General features: G+C 40.7%; 1 protein-coding gene across 2 annotated transcripts in view; it reads right to left on the bottom strand.

Moving 5' to 3' along the window:
* Positions 1-216: 216 nt before the first annotated feature.
* GART (phosphoribosylglycinamide formyltransferase, phosphoribosylglycinamide synthetase, phosphoribosylaminoimidazole synthetase) overlaps positions 217-20,816 on the bottom strand; it is a 30,453-nt gene continuing 9,853 nt past the window's right edge. For both annotated transcript variants that reach the window (XM_004429571.3, XM_087418131.1), the window contains exons 8-22: positions 19,802-19,889; positions 19,319-19,404; positions 18,955-19,123; positions 16,580-16,811; positions 13,968-14,062; positions 13,473-13,582; positions 12,897-13,095; positions 11,622-11,873; positions 11,216-11,368; positions 7,213-7,419; positions 5,985-6,122; positions 4,309-4,439; positions 3,905-4,046; positions 2,717-2,832; positions 217-2,620 (exon numbers count right to left, since the gene is read on the bottom strand). In XM_004429571.3, coding sequence (XP_004429628.1) covers positions 2,429-2,620; positions 2,717-2,832; positions 3,905-4,046; positions 4,309-4,439; positions 5,985-6,122; positions 7,213-7,419; positions 11,216-11,368; positions 11,622-11,873; positions 12,897-13,095; positions 13,473-13,582; positions 13,968-14,062; positions 16,580-16,811; positions 18,955-19,123; positions 19,319-19,404; positions 19,802-19,889 — 2,310 coding nt within the window. In that variant the 3' untranslated portion in view covers positions 217-2,428. The remainder of the gene's footprint in view (positions 2,621-2,716; positions 2,833-3,904; positions 4,047-4,308; positions 4,440-5,984; positions 6,123-7,212; positions 7,420-11,215; positions 11,369-11,621; positions 11,874-12,896; positions 13,096-13,472; positions 13,583-13,967; positions 14,063-16,579; positions 16,812-18,954; positions 19,124-19,318; positions 19,405-19,801; positions 19,890-20,816) is intronic.

The following is a 20,816-nucleotide window of genomic DNA, read 5'->3' as shown; positions in this document are numbered from 1 at the left end:
TTATAACATTCCACTTCAGAACATTCGGCTTATCATTTTGGAACTCACACTTGAATCCTTTTCTTTGATTGTCGTGTGTAAAGCAGGGATGATTAAGTTGGACTCTCCCCCGACCCCCGCCACCAGGTCCCCCCCAGTCTTTCTACCTGAACATAATGTGTGATCAAGGGGCTGATCTGTTGTATTCCTGCTTACACAAATAAAAACAGAGACATCTATAAAAAAAGATAAATATCCATATTTATTACATTAATGAAATATTAACATCTTGTTTTCACTCTTTTTTGCATTGATTTTTTTCATAACTTAAATGACCTTTTCTCTGAGTATCATTATAAACTAATGGCTGCTCACATACTTGACATGTCCAAATAGTATTCAATTTATCACAAACTAGACAGCAGGACGCCCTTTCCGCTGACTCCTTTGTTCTTTCAGTATCATCCTTGTTATTTTCAAGTGTGTTTGGTTTCTGGCAACCAGATATTTTGGACACACTTCGATTCTTCCTAAGATATGGAATCAGCTACTTTACATGGAGTCCAGGTTCCTTTTAGTGGAGATTAGTATCAAAAGTAAGGGTTGGAATTATATGTCTAAAGTTATAAGCTCACATTCATTTTTCTAACTTACATCCTGGTCCCAGCCTCTTTTATTACAGTATGTGATTTTATCAACCAATAACATTTTCCTTTATAGCTTTTAACTTCCTATAAACTTCACAGGACAGTATTTGGCATGTATGTAATAGGTGCTTAATAATGTTGCATGAACTCTCTGGAATAAATGTCAATTGTCTTTACAGCAAAGGCACCTGTGTGAAATGATGCACCTGGACTTCCCATCTGATGGCAGTTGCTGACTACAGTCAATGTGAGGAAGGTAACGTCAGCCAGCTGCCCGGGCCAGGAGAAACCTACTTGCACAGGAGGCAGTGATTAGGGTCTGTCGCTGAAGCAGGTCTGTCAACTCCACTCCGCTCCTCCTGACCCTCTTTCCTAACTTGAGGGGCGAGTTGACTATCTTCTGTATATAACTACTGTAAGAGTCCTTTGCTGTTAGGTTTTGAGTTTAAACTCCAAAGGAGAATTTGAACAGAGGCTCCAGGTACTCTTCCAGGAAGGTGCACCACTGCTGGGCAGGCAGAGATCTTAGGCCACACCACCTTGAAGGCTGCTCTGCAGTCTGAGGATGGCTGGCTGCCTTTGGGCTGGGTGGCCATTCCTTGTTCACTCAGCTATGACAGAAATGTGGTACTAGGCTGGTGCCCTATGGGTACGGTCATGCACATGTACCCACTATGTCAACCCAGACCTCCTAGTTACAGAATTGCATATCCAGATTGGAAATGACCAGCTGCAGTGGGAAATACACGCAGTCCCATTATACTCTTTACTAGTCCGGGTGGATTGCCCTCCATCTGCCCTCATTCCTCCTCAAAACAATACCTACCACACTTCCGATATTCCATTTATCACCATTCTCGATTTTATGCTCACGGTGTATTCATTGAATGAATAATGAATTACAATAGCTTTTACAATTGGGAGGAACTATGAAATAAATGCTAACCTTGAGTGCCTACTCTGTGCCAAGCATTGTTTTTAGCAATTCACATGTATTAAACTTAATTATCAAAACAACTATATGATAGGCATTTATCTACTTTAGTAGATGAGGAAACAGGGAGGATGAGTAATATGCCTGCAGTCCTATGTTTGATCTAGAAGCCACCAAAATTTTCCCTTTAACTCTCTAGTGATTTATGAAGGTATAGATGTTTATAATCTATAGAATAACTGTGATGCTAAAATCTAGGCATTATAGAAACTGAATTATTAGAGGAATGTTAATGATATTTCAAAGCACAAAGGACACTATCCCTCAGAAATGGGAGCTACTCAGAAATTTTATGACACAAAATTATGATCAGGATAATTAGGTAAGTAATTATCTTACTTACTGGATCAATTATTTTACTTAATTACTGATCAATTCAAATCAGTACAGATATACAATATGGGGAAGAGATATTAACTTATTGGACTTAGTTAACTCTTCAAAGATTAGAGAACAGTTAAAAAAATGGAGGTGATATTGGTTAGAAATAGAGGATAAGAAAGACTAAGAGTTTTGGTATCTTATTTGGCTGAAAGTGAAAGGAATTCTGAATGACTAGCTTGATTCTGAATAAGAAGGTCCTAAACAGGTAAAACCTGAAAGACCACTGGAGACAATACATGATGTCTTAGATATGCTGTTACCAGTTGTTTTTAATGAATCTCTGTTCATTAAAAAATGGCCCAAGAGGTAAGGGTGAGGGCCTCTTTTTTAGCAGCTTTTCTTTTGGGCCAGGTCCGTAATAAAAAGCCACCACGCAAACAGTCAGACTTCTTTCAAAACTGGCTCCATTCCTGAATTAGGAGCTTCATTCCTCTTTGACCCAACAGATCTTGCCATTTTCTCCAAGCTGTACAGTTCCACTGGCCACCAGCTGGAGGGCTGCGGGAAATATTTTATGTTCTGCTAATTTCACTCTTTCAGACAGAGTTGCAATAGTGTCACCCCTTTTCACTGGAACAGCTTCCTGTAAAATAATTTGTCCAGCATCTACATCTTCCTGGAAAAAGAAGCAAAAGTTTTGAACATTACCTTCTAGCCAGTAAAATTTACATCTAAAGACTAATAATATTTTGGTAGAAAGAGACATACTCACAGCTACAAAGTGCACGGTGCACCCAGTGACTGTGACTCCAGCGTCTAGGACTTGCTCATGGGCATTTGCTCCCTTAAAAGAAGGGAGCAAGGATGGGTGGATGTTGAGCATTTTCCCTGGAAATTATTGAAAACACAGTGGTCAGAATTAAAAAATCCTATGTATTCTGTCAAAGAAATATATGCTTTCCTGTCTAGAATCAGGAGTCAACAGGAGCAGGATTTCTCTGAGATGGGTGTTTTTGTTGTGAAAGACAGAAATGAGGTAAAGGGAAATACAGGTTCTCATCCAAGGAGGCCCTGGGGGCAGCAAGTTCCTGCCTTGCACAGCTGAAGACACACCAAGGGACTCTGAATAGGTGCTTGCAGTGACTGAAAGTTGGATGGGGGTGGGGGAGGGTGTCTAATCTGGATCATAGGGCTCTTGAAGAAAATTCAGCTTATTGCTGGCACATGCTATTAGAAAGACACAGGAGGTTCTTGTATAGTGTCTGTGTGCTTGACTTCTAATAGTGGCATGTCCCCCAGCCAGATGCTGGACTAGTTAGTTCTGTGCCTTACGTCACCAAAGGCAGTGCTGATTTTATAATATATCACAAGTGCTCTAACTATATTCTCTTAAGAAAACAAAAACTCTTTGGAGAGAAAATGGATTTATTGCCCAAATGTGTATACAAAAAAAGCACAATAGGATGCAGTCAAAACTTGGGGAAAAAGGCAATAATGCAAGGTATTATGTTTTCTGGCAACAACGCCCTTTTTGCTATCTTCTGGCAATGGTCTACACTTCCTAAGGAGAGGATGGACTCTTCATTTTGGCATACAGAGAATCAGTTTCTCTTGCTTCTAAACAAGTAAAAAGTCTCTTCTGATTATTTATATTTATATTATATTCTGAATATTTATTCAGAAGATGAAATATTATCTTTGCAGTAATGTGGAACAAGCCTAAGCTATATTAGAGAATGTGATTAATTACAGCAGGCCAAAGAAAACTGATAAAGAGAGCAGGATAATAAATCATCATTGGGTTATTCTTCGGGCCAGGCAAAGGATATTAAATTATGACCTGCATGAAAATAAACTGTCACAGTCAACATTTCACGACTGGGATTGTCTGGCAAGTTAACCGCCCTGTAGTCCATTTTCAGTTGATTTCTCAACATGGTGTCAAACAATTTTTGCTTACCATTCCACTTTCTGACAAAGGGGCCAGATAAAATTCTCATGAATCCTGCAAGACAGACTATGTCGGTGGAGAACTCTTCAAGGACTTTGTCAACTGCAGTGTCAAATTCTACACGACTTTTATATAATTTATGATTAATTACCTGTAATAGAAAAAGATAAGCACAATCTTTTTCAACAAATTACCAAAACTAATTTAAAACCATAGACCATACTTCACTTCCATCTGAAGATACACCTGATACAAAGACTTAAGGAAAGGACAGGATGAAGTAGAAAGGCAAGCCCAGCACCCACTCAAAACCCAGCACTCAGAGGACAAGCACCCTACAGACCCAGGTCCTGAGAGGGCAGATTAGGGTTTAAATGCAGCCCGCGAGAAAGATGCTTTTCAAAGTAACTTACTCTGGTGGGAATTCCGGCTCTTTCTGCTTTATCTAATCCAGCCACTGCGGCTTTGTTGGAGATGACAACAACAATGTGTGCAGAGCTACTTGGCTCCCGAGTACTGTCTATGAGAGCTTGGAGGTTTGATCCTGAGAAAGAAAGAAAAACACAAGGGAGTTCACATTTCTTAAAAAGAGATATGTGCCAGGGCCAGCCCCGTGGCGTAGTGGTTACGTGCGTGCGCTCCGCTGGTGGCGGCCCAGGTTCGGATCCCGGGCGTGCACCGATGCACCACTTGTCACGCCATGCTGTGGTGGCGTCCCACATAAAGTGGAGGAAGATGGGCACGGAAGTTAGCTCAGGGACAGTCTTCCTCGGCACAAAGAGGAGGATTGGCATGGATGTTAGCTCAGGGCTGATCCTCCTCACACACACAAAAAAAAAACCAAAAAAAAAAAAAAAAAACCAAAAAAAAAAAAACGAGATATGCCATTTTGAATACAGAATGGTCAAGATTTCTGAATAAATGTCTTAGAAAAGAGTGGCAAAATATGTGAGGCTTTTAAATTCCCTTCCTCTTAGGATAATGGATTAATAGTTTATGAAAATATAGGTATTCCTGATTCTAGGATACGTAATTGCTCCTGCAAAATAATATCCTATGCTCTAGCATAGCAGTAGAAACAGTGTAACATGATTTTCAAAGAAAAATCAACCCTCTCAAGAAGAATAAACCACTATGGCCTTTACACTCGTTTTCTTTGCTCTACCATCAACTTGGGCCTAAAGTATATCGAAACCTTAAAATGGACTTGTAAAGCAATTACACTTCTGGGAATGTATCCTAAAGAAATAATCAGATATACACTTAAGAACATATTGTATTTTTTATTTATTTTATTTTTATTTTTTTGTGAGGAAGATCAGCCCTGAGCTAACATTCGTGCTAATCCTCCTCTCTTTTTGCCAAGGAAGACCGGCTCCGAGCCAACATCTACTGCCAATCCTCCTCCTTTTTATCCCCCCAAAGCCCCAGTAGATAGTTGTATGTCATAGCTGCACATCCCTCCAGTTGCTGCATGTGGGACGCGGCCTCAGCATGGCCGGAGAAGCAGTGCGTCGGTGCGCGCCTGGGATCCGAACCCGGGCCGCCAGCAGCGGAGCGCGCGCACTTAACCGCTAAGCCATGGGGCTGGCCCAAGAACATATTGTATATTTACAAGAATGTTCATAGCAATGTTACTTACAATAGTGGGAAAAAAAATCATGCTATATCCATTTGAGAGGACACCATGTTCTTATTACTGTACTCTTTTATTCACAAGAGTCAAACATAAATCTTGTATTCTTATTACTATTAACAATTTAAAAAATCTTCAACTGTTGTCAGACTTTTCAACTACGAAGCTATGATACAAAAGAAGTTGGATTTTCCATCCTTTCTGTCTTTTCTAAACTTCTCTTGCTTCAATCACCTTCCTGACACCCTATACTTTTCCTTTAGGAGCTGTCTCAAATGCCTGAGAAAAGTGGAAAGACTGAGGAAGCAGAAAAGATAACACTCCTTAATGACCTCCTGCCCTGCCCCACTCTGCTGACAGCATTCTCACAATCTGAAGGAGGTGTTTTTGGGTGGGAGGAGGAAGAGAAGAGCATTTCTATAGCCCCATAGTAAAGAGAAAGCCACATCTCACCTGTTCCAGATATTAAGACAGCCACTCTTGCCTTTTTTGGTTGGACAGAGAAATGATTTTTCAGGGTGCCATTCGCCAGTACTGACCCATTTACTTGCATGCTTTCAATCAGGTGCTTGACTTTGACACGAGGAGAATCTTCATTTCAAACACACCCAATAAGTAAGTAAAGAACAACTGTGAATTAACAGTAATAACGGAAAGAAAAGCATTCTATGACAACTTTAGACTACTTGGTATTTTATTCTGAAAATAAGATGTACAAGGACTATGCACTTCAACTAAAAGCTATAGCACATCACTATATCTAAGCATATAGTGGATATATTACTGCCTGCCAGTGTTCTGTCCCCACCCCTCCAAATCTTCCCTCCACCATAGTGCTATGACCTCCTGGCCTCAAGGGTAGGCATGTGATCCAAGCAAGCCCATTCGAAGATTCGATATAGGATGTTGAGAAAGAGAGGGCCTCTCTTATTGCAACGTGAGCTGAAGGATGTGGGCTCAAGAAATCTTTCCGGTATTTGGAGAACCTGCCTGAAAATGAAACCTACATGATACAGGAATGAAGGGCAGATACAGACAAAATCAACCAGCCCTGACATCTCTATTACCTAATCTGAGTGGGTTTTCCGCCACTCCGCCAATTTCTAGTACTGTAAGAGTCCTGAGGAATACACAATATTTCTTGGGTGCTTGCTTACGACTCTTTGGATTGAGCTGAACCACAAAGCAGAGCCTGAGACAAGGTCGTGGGTGTGTGGGGATTACTTTGGGAAGTGATCCCAGGGAACCAGAGTGAGGATCTCGGGAGAGCAATATGGGAGAGCCAGTATAAGAGGGTGTTATTAAACTGGTCACCACTGTGGGCAACTGGGGCTTGATTCCACTGGGATCCTCAAAGGAGCCGTGTAGACTGTGCCTCAGAACTGATCCCTTCTCTGTCCCTAAAGTGAGGATTTATTCACTAGCTCTCATCCCACTGGTCATGGGTTGTCCTGCGGGGTATAGCTGTGCATATGTGACTGCTACACAGACGTTGTCAGAGCCCTGAGCAGGAATGAAGAGAGATGTGGTGTCACTGGCATGGGTGTTGTCATGTTACAGCTGTGTAAAGATAGCTGCCATAGCAATGGCTGGAATAAACGGTAGGCGGAGAGCCTGCAAGGCAGGACACAAGTTATACTTAAGATTATATACCTAAGAGCAACTAAATAAGAGTGATTACCTTCAGGACATGCAATCACCCTGCCAATCACCCAGGCCTCTTCCTTGTGCTGTTGAATATCCCTCAGAATCTGCTTTGTCACATCCTTTGATACCACGAGGGCAGCGCCAACCCCACAGTTAAATGTTCTGGCCATCTCTTCTTCAGAGAGGTGTCCTTCCTGCTGTAACCATGAGAAGATCCTGGGGATCCTCCAGGTCTGAGCATCTGAAAATGGGCAAGAGTTGTTTGATTAACTTATCACCTCACACAAGTATAAAGGTATGCATACATACAAAGCTATGGAAATTACAACCAGCACTGCTATTTTTTTTTTTTTTTGCTGGGAAAGATCTGCTCTGAGCTAAGATCTGTTGCCAATCTTCCTCTTTCTTTTCTCCCCAAAGCCCCAGTACCTAGTTGTATATTTTGGTTGTAAGTCCTTCTAGTTCTTCTATGTGAGCTGCTGCCACAGCATGGCTGCTGACAGACGAGCGGTGTGATTCTGTGCTCAGGAACTGAACTTGGGCCACGGAAGCAGAGTGTGCCGAACTTTAACCACTAGGCCATCAGGGCTGGCTCTGCTATTTTATACAAGGTAAAACTGTTAAACCGGCCTTTCACAAGTTTTTTAGGGGATCCATTTGTACTTTAGACATTAAGAACACTTTTGGGCCGGCCCCGTGGCTTAGCGGTTAAGTGCGCGCGCTCTGCTACTGGCGGCCCAGGTTTGGATCCCGGGCGCGCACCGACGCACCGCTTCTCCGGCCATGCTGAGGCCACGTCCCACATGCAGCAACTGGAGGGATGTGCAACTATGACATACAACTATTTACTGGGGCTTTGGGGAAAAAAAGGAGGAGGATTGGCAATAGATGTTAGCTCAGAGCCGGTCTTCCTCAGCCAAAAGAGGAGGATTAGCATGGATATTAGCTCAGGGCTGATCTTCCTCACAAAAAAAAAAGAACACTTTTGTTGACACATTAGGTCAGTATTCACAACTGAGTGAGGTTTTGTGCTACATTAACTAACTAGATTCCCAGAAATCCCCTAATGGATTAAATGTGCTAACAGCTGAATTCCAGTAAAGGCTGGCATACTACCCTTTTGTGAATGTTTAGCTATGTCTTAGTGAAGACCAAAATGCACCCCAAGCATGATGCAAAAGTAGGTGGCTTATATACAGATTTAGAGAAATGCATACACTATTAAAGAAAAGTCATGCTATATAAAATATGTAAGATCACTATCTGTCCCTCTGTATTTAAAATTTAGACATAGGTCTAAGAATATATCCTCTATTATCACAAACAATACAACAAAAATCTCTTAAAAATTTTTAGGTAAATGCTGATATATACATACATAAAATTCTTGAATAATACAAGAATTTGGATAGTTCTCTGGAATCTATAGTTATGGGATTTGATCTATAAAAACTATACTGAATTAAATATTTATGATGCTCCCAAGAAAGGGAAGGCATTGTGAATTTTTTATTCAATAATAAGGTTGAGTGCAGTGTTGGTGGTACAGTGGTGAGCAGAGCTGCCTTCCAATAATAAGGCTGGCTATCAGTTCCCCTTATTTATTTGGTGGATCTGCAAGATAATCACTTTTTTAATGCTCTGGAGTTGATACAATATTTAAAAGGCATCACATGTCTCTGAACCTTCTCCCCTATCAGATTTAACCTCACTTCTACTACCTGGGAAATGTACATTCTTAAAAACTGAACTCAAAAGATTTAGCTACTTTGATGTTCACTATTCTATCAACAGTCAAAAGTGAACAGCAACAGAAAACCAAATAGTGGTATATCCATAAAAAAACAGAATACTCTGGGGCCAGCCCCGTGGCTTGGCGGTTGAGTGTGCGCCCTCTGCTGCTGGCGGCCCGGGTTCAGATCCCGGGCGTGCACCAACGCACCGCTTCTCCGGCCATGCTGAGGCCGCGTCCCACGTACGGCAACTGGAAGGATGTGCACCTATGACATGCAACTATCTACTGGGGCTTTGGGGGGAAAAAATAAATAAATAAAATCTTAAAAAAAAAAAACAAAAAAACAGAATACTCTGCATCAAAAATGATGTTGTTATGACAGGTAGATGCTGATGATATACTAAACGGCAGGATAAAAACCAGATTACCAAACTATGATCTCATTTTAGCAAAAGATTAACGAAGTATTTATTTATAGAAAAAAAGACTGACAGGCTAAATGCCTAGTTTCTACAAATGATCAAGTATGTCATGAGTAATATAACAAGTTGTAACTTGAGTGCTGAAAATTCCTTACTTTAATCTGTTGTCAAAATATGATTCCTGGAATAAACCTCAGAGGCTGATGCAAAGGACCGAGTTTCCTTTTTATTGAGATACAGATATTTGCGTAACTCAAAACATAAAGGCTTTTAGGAACATGGCTATATTAACTCTCAGTGTCCTGATGGGGTGACCATTATGTTATTTTTAACTAGTGGTGTGCTAGAGCCAGCTTGTAGAGGCTGTTAAATACAGCCATTTAAAATTGGCCAGGATGGGTGTATTTACACCACAGAAATTGGCAAAGGCAGAAATCAGCCCTGCCTCTTTTCCTGTTCATCAGCATGCCACTGTTTTTAACGATTTGAAAAGGATGATGAAAGGCATTATTTTATGTGAACTTCTTCAGTTTCCACTCCCTCAAACCAATGTATATTAGTTGTCTATGACAGCTAGAGCAGTTTCTCTGACTTTGTCTCTTTACCCTGTAAAAACAGGGAGGGAAAAGGCTGTCCCTCGCTTTTGCCATGAGCATAAGTTATTATCCCCCTTTACTTTTTACCAAAAAGTTTCTTGAAACAACAGTCTCTACTCACTGTCTCTACATCTCTGCCACACATTCCCCCCACAATAATCTCGTGGGTCATGTCTCCCCTCACCACACTGCTTTTTGAGCTAACTCTGAAATATACTGGCCTGTTTCTGGTCCTCATCGTAGATCTCCATGCTATGCCTGACCCTGCTGACCAGCATCATGTTCAGATCCTTCCAAAAGTTGATGATACTTTTACACGGCTTACTCCCTGCTTCGGACTGTTCTTTTTCAGTAATTCTACCTCTGCCAATCTTTAAGGTGGACAGAACACTGAGGCACAATCTTTTGGTTCCCTCCACTCTCTTGGCTATGACCATCTACTATTTGCATATGAGCAGCCACTTTATCTTCAGCCTCAACTTCTGCTCACAGACACCTTGCAATAAACACACTGAAGATTTAAAACACTGTATTCCCACTTCCTACTCCAGACCTACTCCTCCACCTCTGGTGTGCATGTCACCATCTACTCACCTGCTTAACTAAAAGCCTGGGACTTCTTTTTCCTTCTAAGTGCAAAATGATTCTCAAATCTGCCTCCCTTCTTGACGCCTTGGTTTGGGTTCTCTTTATCTCTTGCATGAACTATTTATTTGCTGAGGAAGATTCACGCTGAGCTAACATCCATTGCCAATCTTCCTCTTTTTTGCTAAGGAGGATCTGCCCTGAGCTAACAAGTGTTGCCAATCTTCCTCTTTTTATATATGAGCTGCCATGACAGCACGGCCACTGACAGACAAGTAGTCTAGGTCTGCGCCCGGGAACCAAACCCAGGCCGCTGAAGCAGAGCTCACTCAACTTAATCATTAGGCCACTGAGGCTGGCCCTCCATGGACTATTTAATAGCTACCATTTCCCTTCCTGGCACCTGCCTGGTTCCATCTTGATAGAGCTTGAGATCACCAAGCCCCTTGGAGCATCTGCTTATAGCACTTCATCTTACATAAGTCAATTACACGAGAGGATTTTACGCCTTATAAACATAGCTAATAAAGCAAAATCAGGTAGAAAAAGGTCAGCCCTATTTTTTCCCCAAGAAACCCCAATGATTAAGAATTTTCCATTGTATAATCATATGTGCACTAACTACCCACAGAGTTTTCTCTCATAATGTATTTTTCTCCTAATGGTTTTCTGAGCAAAAGTTCCTTTTAGCAATCTTACCTAAATCCACCCCAAATTTCTGAGGGAGGACTCTGGGGATGTTTTCTAGCAATCCTCCACCAGTAATATGGGCAAAGGCTTTGACATGTCCTGAACGTAGGACAGGTAACAGTGAATGGCTGTAGATTCTGGTTGGAGTTAGAAGTAAGTCCCCTGTACATTGGAGAGAGAACACAAAAACTTAGCCTACAAATACAAAACCAAAGCACAGATAAAAAACAATTCTGAAATACAGAATGACTGTGATCCTGAACAGACACACCAGTTCTACAAAAATGTCCAAACAGCAAAACCATAGGATAATGTAATTTATTCCATTCTAACTTTTAAGTAATGAGAGACTAACTCCACTAAGTGGTTGCTCAGACATTTCTAAGCAGGAGAGTTTAAACGTGAATACATTTACCTAAGGTTTGGTCTCCACAGCCATCAGGAGCTGGAGAGGAGTACTGGAGGGAGGATTTCGCTACAATTTTCCTCACAAGGCTAAATCCATTGCTGTGAAGACCAGATGAAGCTATTCCAACAACAAGATCCCCTTCAGTGATTCTTTCCAGGTGAGGGAGTTTCTGATCCCGCTCCATGGCACCGACGGCAAAACCGGCTAGGTCATACTCTCCAGGAGGATACATGTCAGGCATTTCTGCTGTTTCACCTCCTGGCAGGAAGATAACACAAGAGTAAACAAATCACACAAACGTGTCTAGGAAGGAGTGACACCAGCTACTCTTAATATGAACAATTAAACACGTAGCTATATTCCACAAACATTCAATAAAATGTACTCTATCAGCTGCCTAACACAACTTTCAACCAAGCATGATTTCAGGGGAAATAGCACTAATTTCCACAAACAGTGAGTGTAGCATCCAAATTTCGTTACTTTCACGGGATGAAGCCTCAGGTGAAGATAACGTCATTTCTGTAGCAGTTTAGTTTCAGAAACACCTTCACCTATGTTTGATCTTCACAGTCACTGTGTTCCAGATGACGGTACAGGCTTAGAGATGTGATTTAATTAGGCCTGCCTAACTCCAAACGCCCTGGCCTAAAAAGTACACCATAGTTCACTCTACGATTATATCACGTAAAGACAGGGTCTAGGCAGGCAGACTCCAAATCAGGAACTATTCTAAAAGATGGCTGAAAAGGCAATTTAGGCTCTTGGGACAGACTTGTCCACAGAAACAATATAAAAGAGGTAGTTTCATTCCTTGGTCAACCTACAAATTCATTTTGCTCAAAATTCTCGTATATATTTAAGCAATATTTTTATAAACCTTGGGTACAATTTATTCTTATTGTCACTTCTGTGAGAAAATGAGGCTTAAGTTCAGATTTAGAATGCCAGGAACCCATCTGCCTCTGCTGCAGGGCCAGTAAGGAGGAAATAACCCCAACCCTGTCTGTCCAGGAGGCCACTGAGAAAGATGGGGATGGACACAGTGGCAAAGACTGGGGAGAAAGATAAGGCCTGGCTGCCAGTGTAGGAGTATGAATCTAGGGAACAAACCCTTGAGGGCACTATTAAGTTTTCTTCAGGTAGTATTATCTATATTTTATTTGCCTCATCTTGTGATATATAGTTTCTCTCGTTAGCTGTATTAATACCAATTATGTTTATACCTAGGGCTAAAATACAGCAAGAAGAAGGATGCGTGATTGAAATGGATGATCATACCAAGGAGGGCACATCCAGCTTTTCCACAAGCTTCAGCGATTCCAGCGACAACAGCTTCGGTCGTGTGGAGGTCAAGTTTTCCACAAGAAAAGTAATCGAGGAAGAAGAGGGGCTCTGCTCCTTGTGCCAGAATGTCATTTACACACATGGCAACCAAATCCTGACCAATGGTATCATGTTTATTGCACTGCTGCGCGATCTACAGAACAATATAAACATCCACATAAGAGAAGAAGCTCCAAATTAAATCTTGTCAATTTATAATGGAGGCTAACAAATATTACCGACTTTTGGCTAGCTGCTCTGAACACCTAAAGACAAAAAGAACACTAAATTCTGATAAGCTCCTTGGTCCAAAAGTATCCCTTTTATCTCCTAAAATAACCCTTCCGTCCAGATTTAGCCTCAATAATATCGTGTTGTTGAAACATGTAGATGTTTTAGCCATATTATATGGTTATTTGGTATGGTTTTCTTTAGTGCATATAGGTCAAGAGGGGAAAAATATGTGTTTGATATACTGTAAATTCCCTTATCTTTCACAAAAGGCCTTTATTCACGTAGGTGTCTGATTACCTTCAGTTTAGTTCCAACACCATCTGTTCCACAGGCCAGAAGAGGATCTTTGAAACCAGCTGCTTTCAAATCAAAAAGACCAGCAAAACCTCCAAGCTCAACATCACAGCCTGTTGCAAAGGAAAGTAATTACTTGCTGCATTTCAATAGATTAAACGTGAATATACAAACCACCTCTTCGTAAGAATGGCTAGAACAAGAGAAGCCTTTCCTGAGAATGGGAGACAGCAGCATGTGCACTAAAAATTGTCAAGAAAGTAATTCAATATTAAAGGGGCAGACATATCCTTTTGAGTTTAATACCATGGATAAGAAATGCTTTTCTTAATATTAGAGACAAGAAAGCAGAAGACTATGTGTTTGGCTTAAGTAAGGCAAGACTTAGAGCAACCTGGCATTAATTTGGAACATTTTCCTCAGTAAACTACAAAGCCCAAATCAATTCACAATGTTTGTTAAAGTTAATGAACTAGCAAAGGACAGGATCTGACTTACCTGGTCTGGAGGTAGCTTCTGCTAAAAGTTTAATTTTCTGGACCAGCATATTTCCAGCTGCAATGTCTACCCCAGATTCCTTGTAAGTCAGTCCCCTAAAGAATTAAAAAAAACAAAAAAACTAAGACCTCACCTAAATGCCAAGGAAAATTATTTTAATATTAAAATATTATTTAAAGCAGAAGATATCCCTAGTGATTTTCATATCCCCTAAGGTACTGGGCTCTATCCACAGATTTTGATTTAACTGGTCTAGGGCAGGCCCTAGGAACTGAAATATGTTTAAACAACCTTCCCAGTTGATTCGATTGTACCATCACTATTGAGAACTACTTCTCTATTTCTTCCAGAAGCAGTTCTCACAGGCAGCTAAATATACTGATATTTTGCCACACCTTTCCCTGTTCAATGTTGGTATGGGAAGGAAATGAGTGCCAAAACTTAGTCAAAAAGTGAAAATTAGGATTAAAAGAACTGGACAAAGAAATCTTTAGATTTTTTTATTTATTCAGTTTTTTCCCCCCAAAGCCCCAGTAGATAGTTGTATGTCATAGGTTCACATCCTTCTAGTTGCTGTACGTGGGACTCGGCCTCACGTTGGACGGAGAAGTGGTGCCTCGGGGTGCTCCCGGGATCCGAACCCAGGCCGCCAGCATCAGAGCACGCGCACTTAACCGCTAAGCCACGGAGCCGGCCCAAGAAATCTTTAAATAACGAAACTGAGATCTTATTGCAATAAGAGAGAATTGTATCAGTTTCCTTATAGCTAAAGACAGTAAAAAACAAGATTAAAAAAACTATGAAACAAGCAAAACCATGCACTAAATGATATTTAGTGCATCATTTCCTTCTTATAGGGAAGAATATAGTTAGAGATCAAGTTCATGCATAGCACTGTGAATTCAGTAGTCTTGCCTTATAAAAATGAGAACTTCGGCCTAATGGGATGCAGTGATATGTGAAGAAATATGTAGTTTTATTAGAAACAAGGTGCCAGCGTACAAACAAAGTTGAGTTTTGGCAGTTAACTCCAATAAAGGTAGCAGTCCAGTGTCACGCTCAGATAGGAAATGAAGTTCTACTGGTTTAAAGAAAACCTTTTCTCAGTAGCAGCTGTTATCGTGACCTCACATTTTCTTCATCTTCAATTTAAAGAACTTAGACTAATATTAAGATTGCAGTCTCTTACAACAGGTCATTTCAGTGGCATCCAGTCATTTTAAAACGAAAAATAGGGCCAGCTCCATGGCTTAGCGGTTGGGTGCGCACGCTCCGCTGCTGGCGGCCCGGGTTCGGATCCTGGGCGCACACCGACACACCCCTTCTCCGGCCATGCTGAGGCTGTGTCCCACATACAGCAACTAGAAGGATGTGCAGCTATGACATACAACTATCTACTGGGGCTTTGGGGGAAAAAAAATAAATAATGGAGCTGGTGGCCTGGGTTCGGATCCTGGGCGCGCACCAACGCACCACTTCTCCGGCCATGCTGAGGCTACATCCCACATACAGCAACTAGAAGGATGTGCAGCTATGACATACAACTATCTACTGGGGCTTTGCGGGGGAGGGGGGGGATAAATAAATAAAATGAAAAATAAATTTTTAGCATGGTATTTTAATGTTAATTCTAAAAAAATTCCAGTATTTAAACTTGAAAAATTGGTAACAGTACAGCTTGAATTAAGTTGCTAAAAATTTCTCATTTTGTCCTAAAACATACTGATTTCTCATAGATGAACTCAATAAACAATAGTAACTGTGATATACACTTAGGAAATCAAAACAGGGGCCGGCCCTGTGGCATAGCGGTTAAGTGCATGCGCTCCATTGCTGGCAGCCCAGGTTGGGATCCCGGGTGCGCACCGATGCACCGCTTGTTGGCCATGCTGTGGCCATATAAAGTGGAGGAAGACAGGCACAGATGTTAGCTCAGGGCCAATCTTTGTCAGCAAAAAGAGGAGGATTGGCATGGATGTTAGCTCAGGGCTGATCTTCCTCACAAAAAAAAAAAAAAAATCAAAACACCCACATTTGTAATTAATAGTTTATTGATTTTACAAAAGAATAGTTGTACATGCCAATAAATAACCAATGAAGGGTCAAAAAATACATTTCAGTAATAGATATAAATACAGTGACAAAATGAGACTGTCAAAATTTATAGTATAATCCAATTAAGTTGCAAAGTTAGATGACCAATATTTTCATCTTGAATTCTTTGACAAAACCAGGAACCAAGATATAAATACAACAGTAATACTTAAATATACGCTAACTCAAGGAATAAAAATCCTTTTCCTTCATCTTTACTGATGAATAATTGACAAATGATTGTATATATTTAAACTGTACAATGTGAAAAAATCCTTAATATCACTGTAATTTTACTAAACTTTTCAAACATAAGGAGCTACCATAAAGTTTCTTCCATTTCATTTGAATATTATTTTAACTAGTTTTGATTCAAACTAAATGAAAATCAAAATCAAGTCAGTGCCATAGAGAGAAGAGAATATAGAATGACTTAGGACAGGGTTAATGGAAGTTTCTACATAGCCATTTATGCCAGTTCTGAAGCTGTGCTGTAATCACCTCGGCAAGAAATTTACCTGGGCTGCTGGAGGAAAGCAATGGCACGGTAGCCGATGTCCTTCCTATAAACGGCTCCCTCAAATTTTACAGCAGCTAGTCCTTTCTTGGCTTCTTCAAGGGCCGAGATGAGATTTTCCCGGATGGCTGTGACTGAAAGGACTCTACCCCCATTAGTCACCACTTTGCCATCTTTTAGGGCAGTGCCTGCTTGGAACACCTCCAGTCCTAAAGCTTGAGCCTCAGGAAACCCTGTAAAAGAGCATATTTGACATGTTATTTGCAATAGCAATATTCTACACTTGTGAAGTGGTTAATAATTTACACAAGTTCTTTTAAATAAAATCTTTATTTCACTTAAATGAATCTTCATAAGATTCCTTTCAGGAAGGAATTAATGCGATGTAATAGTAAACAGACCCTTTCTCCTAAGAACAGTCTGTTCTGCTCTAGGGTAACAACTGTATTCCTGAAACCTCCTGTTATCATAAATCTCACGTAAGAACTATTGTTTCAGTGAGAGAGGAAAAAAAAAAAGCTAAGCCCCCAAAAGTTTGAGACTTAGAAGTACCAAGTTATTTTCTTCTGACAAGAAGTTGACAACCCGAAAAAAAAAAAAGATATAAAACCTAAACATTAATGAATAAATCCTGCATTTGACCACATTTTTCACTTTAAGGGAATTTTTATCATAGCCATCTACATAAAATGGCTTTTTCTTTATTTTTAAATAACCAATAGGATCTTTGCCATGCAAAACATAATCTTTTCCCTAATATAACAATGTAAAATTTTAAGACAAATTTGATTTAAATTAGGTTTCAGGCTCAGTCTAAAATGCCTGGCTTCATTTTCTTTTGAATTATTATTATTATTTTTTTTGTGAGGAAGATTAGCCCTGAGCTAACACCTGTTGCCAATCCTCCTCTTTTTGCTGAGAAGGATGGGCTTTGGCTAACATCTGTGCTCATCCTCCTCTACTTTATACAGGACGGCGCCACAGCATGGCTTGATGAGCGGTGTGTCATCCGCGCCAGGGATCCGAACCTGCAAACCCCAGGTCACCAAAGTGGATTGTGTGAACTTAACCGTACGCCACCGGGCTGGCCCCTCTTTTGAATTATTTTTATAATTTTATTTATTTATTTATTTTTTCCCCCAAAGCCCCGTAGATAGTTGTATGTCATAGTTGCACATTCTTCTAGTTGCTGTATGGGGGACGCAGCCTCAGCATGGCCGGACAAGTGGCATGTTGGTGTGCGCCTGGGATCCGACCCCGGGCCACCAGCAGCGGAGCACCCGCACTTAACCGCTAAGCCACGGGGCCAGCCCTGAATTATTTTTAAGCTCTCACACATAATTTTACATTTAAAATATTAGTAGATCATATATTCTAAAATGACCAAAGAGGCCGGCCCCGTGGCTTGGTGGTTAAGTGCGCGCGCTCCGATGCTGGTGGCCCGGGTTCGGATCCCGGGCGCGCACCGAGGCACCACTTCTCCGTCCATCCTGAGGCCGAGTCCCACATACAGCAACTAGAAGGATGTGCAGCTATGACATACAACTATCTACTGGGGCTTTGGGGGAAAAAGTGAATAAATAAAATCTTTAAAATGACCAAAGATAATTTCTTAATTTTTAAAAAAATCATTCTTATATCGCCAGTTTTTCCTTTTCCATCTCCATTTCTCTTTAGCATCATATTTAGTAGTTTGTTAATATGTCTTTCCTATGTTTTTATAACATAGGGGCACTCAGTCTTAGGTACTCAAACACACAATTGGGGTAATGAGGGAGGCCTAACTACAGCCTGCTAGGGATCACAGAGGTTTTATAACACTGGAACTTATCTGGCATTTTAAAACACTGTTTTATTTAATATCATTTAACTAGATGCCTCACCTCCTGTAAAGAGAAACAAAAGAGAAGGCTATACTTTTGAAACTGTTTTAATTCTGCCATCCAAGTGACTATGGGGTGCACTGCAAACTGGGAGGTCCATCTGTGATCGCTGAGAGATCACGCCTCTGAAACTTATCTCATTGATGTAGTTTATACGAATGTTCCTCTGACCCTCATACATTCCCATTATCTTCTTGGCATTCAGAGGGTAGAAGAGAAAGGCTGCACTGGGAGATACTCTGGAAACTTGGCTAGGCCCACGTAAGTCTTCCTTGTGCAGGAAGGGAAATGGATGGCAGTTCTTTAAATCCAATCATTTTGGATATTTGAACACCCATATCCAACAAGCAACATGGTTATGTAAAGAACCCCTGAAAGGTTTCTGATGGCCTTACACCCTCAAAAGGAGCTGAGCAGAGCATGGGAAGGAGGCCTACTGTGGCACTGGTCACTTATCACATTGTAATTCAACCTTTTGCTCTCTGACATTCACCTGTTACCTCCACACCCTTGGTGTAGTCTCCTGGATAACCTTTACTTGCCATGACAACAGTTACGGCACTGTGGTTTTCCAGCCAAACCGGCGAAGATGTGCAGAGCAGGCCGTCTAAGGTAGACTGAATCACTTCATAAAGATCACTTTTAAGAAGTGGGAGGATCACCTGGAAATACATAATCGACATGGCAATTCAGAGAAATTTTAGTCCTTCTTAGACATTTTATTCCCTGGGATGCTAACAGAACTTGCATATATTTCTCAAAGGTAATTATTATTTCAAGGCTGATAAATCCTGAGATTAAAACAACACACACCTCCTACGAAGTAATACTTTATATTATCTTTAATGATTACCCACTTGGCACTCTGGATCACCGAAACGGCAATTAAACTCCAGAACTTTTGGGCCATCCTTGGTCAGCATTATACCAGCATAGAGAACACCTTCAGTAAAAAAGAAGAAAAAATTCTATGAGACATTATATTGTGACCATGAAAATTAGAATACAAACTTCAAATACTCAAAGTTTTGGAATAATCATAACAAATGTTACAACAGTGGTCAATTAAAAGGTGGTGAAAAAAAAGAAAATGGGGAAGTTTTGTCAAAGGTGTAAAGTTGCTGTATGAATAATGTCCCAATGAATGTTCGGCGCACTCCGCTTTGGTGGCCCGGGTTCACAGGTTTGGATCCTGGGCGCAGACCTACACCACTCGTCAAGCTATGCTGAGGCGGGGACCCATATATAAACTAGAGGAAGACTGGCAACAGATGTTAGCTCAGGGCCAATCTTCCTCACCAAAAATAATAATAATGTCCCAATGACATCAATGTGCTTACCTGTGTATGGCATACCCTCCTGCTGCATGCCATCCACTGTCCTCTGAAGAATGGTATTTTTAATTTTTAACAACAAATCCTTAGAAACCTGGGGAACATACAGAAATATTTAAATGTAATTGATATTTAAAAAACCATCTTGTAAGTAGTACCACATGAGACAATGAAAGAAGACAACAGAAACTATCATGTATTTACTACCTGAGATGGGCTGAGCACTTTAAATTTACAAACTTTTAAAATTCTCACATTGACCCCATCAAGTAGGTATTTAGCCTTAGTCTTACACAATAGGAAAGAAGATCTCTGAGAGGTAAAAATTATCATAAGCAGAAGCTGGATTAGGTGTTTATGGATCAATGTCAGCCACCATTTCATGACTAAGTGATTTTTTTTTTTTTTGTGAGGAAGATCAGCCCTGAGCTAACATCCATGCTAATCCTCCTTTTTTTGCTGAGGAAGACCGGCTCTGAGCTAACATCTATTGCCAATCCTCCTCCTTTGTTTTCCCCCAAAGCCCCAGTAGATAGTTGTACGTCATAGCTGCACATCCTTCTAGTTGCTGTATGTGGGATGCGGCCTCAGCACGGCCAGAGAAGCGATGTGTCAGTGAGCGCCTGGGACCCGAACCTGGGCCGCCAGCAGTGGAGTGCGCGCACTTAATTGCTAAGCCACGGGGCCGGCCCTGACTAAGTGATTCTTAAATCACCTTTTACTACTAAACCTATAGATTTTCAGACATACACATGCTCGAAGCTCACTAAAAATAGTTTCCTGAAACATAATAGAAATGAAAAAAGTCCTCTCCCATCTTGAGGGTCCTTTGTAACCTTCTAGTATATTCTATGCATATTTCATAGCCTATAAACTTAAGAATCTGAGAGTTTATAAATTTAATTGTAAAAATTAGAGGTAGACATAGTTCTTATATTAAAATCACTTTTACCAAATGGTAGTTTTAATCCTTACAAAGTCTAAGGTAAATTCTGTTTGGTTTTTAATCTTTTAATCAAGA

Source organism: Ceratotherium simum, chromosome 27, assembly GCF_057802395.1.
Source record: "Ceratotherium simum simum isolate JZ-2026a chromosome 27, ASM5780239v1, whole genome shotgun sequence".
Lineage (NCBI taxonomy): Eukaryota > Metazoa > Chordata > Mammalia > Perissodactyla > Rhinocerotidae > Ceratotherium > Ceratotherium simum.
Note: the sequence above shows the minus strand (reverse complement) of the source record. Positions and strands in the feature narration are given on the sequence as shown.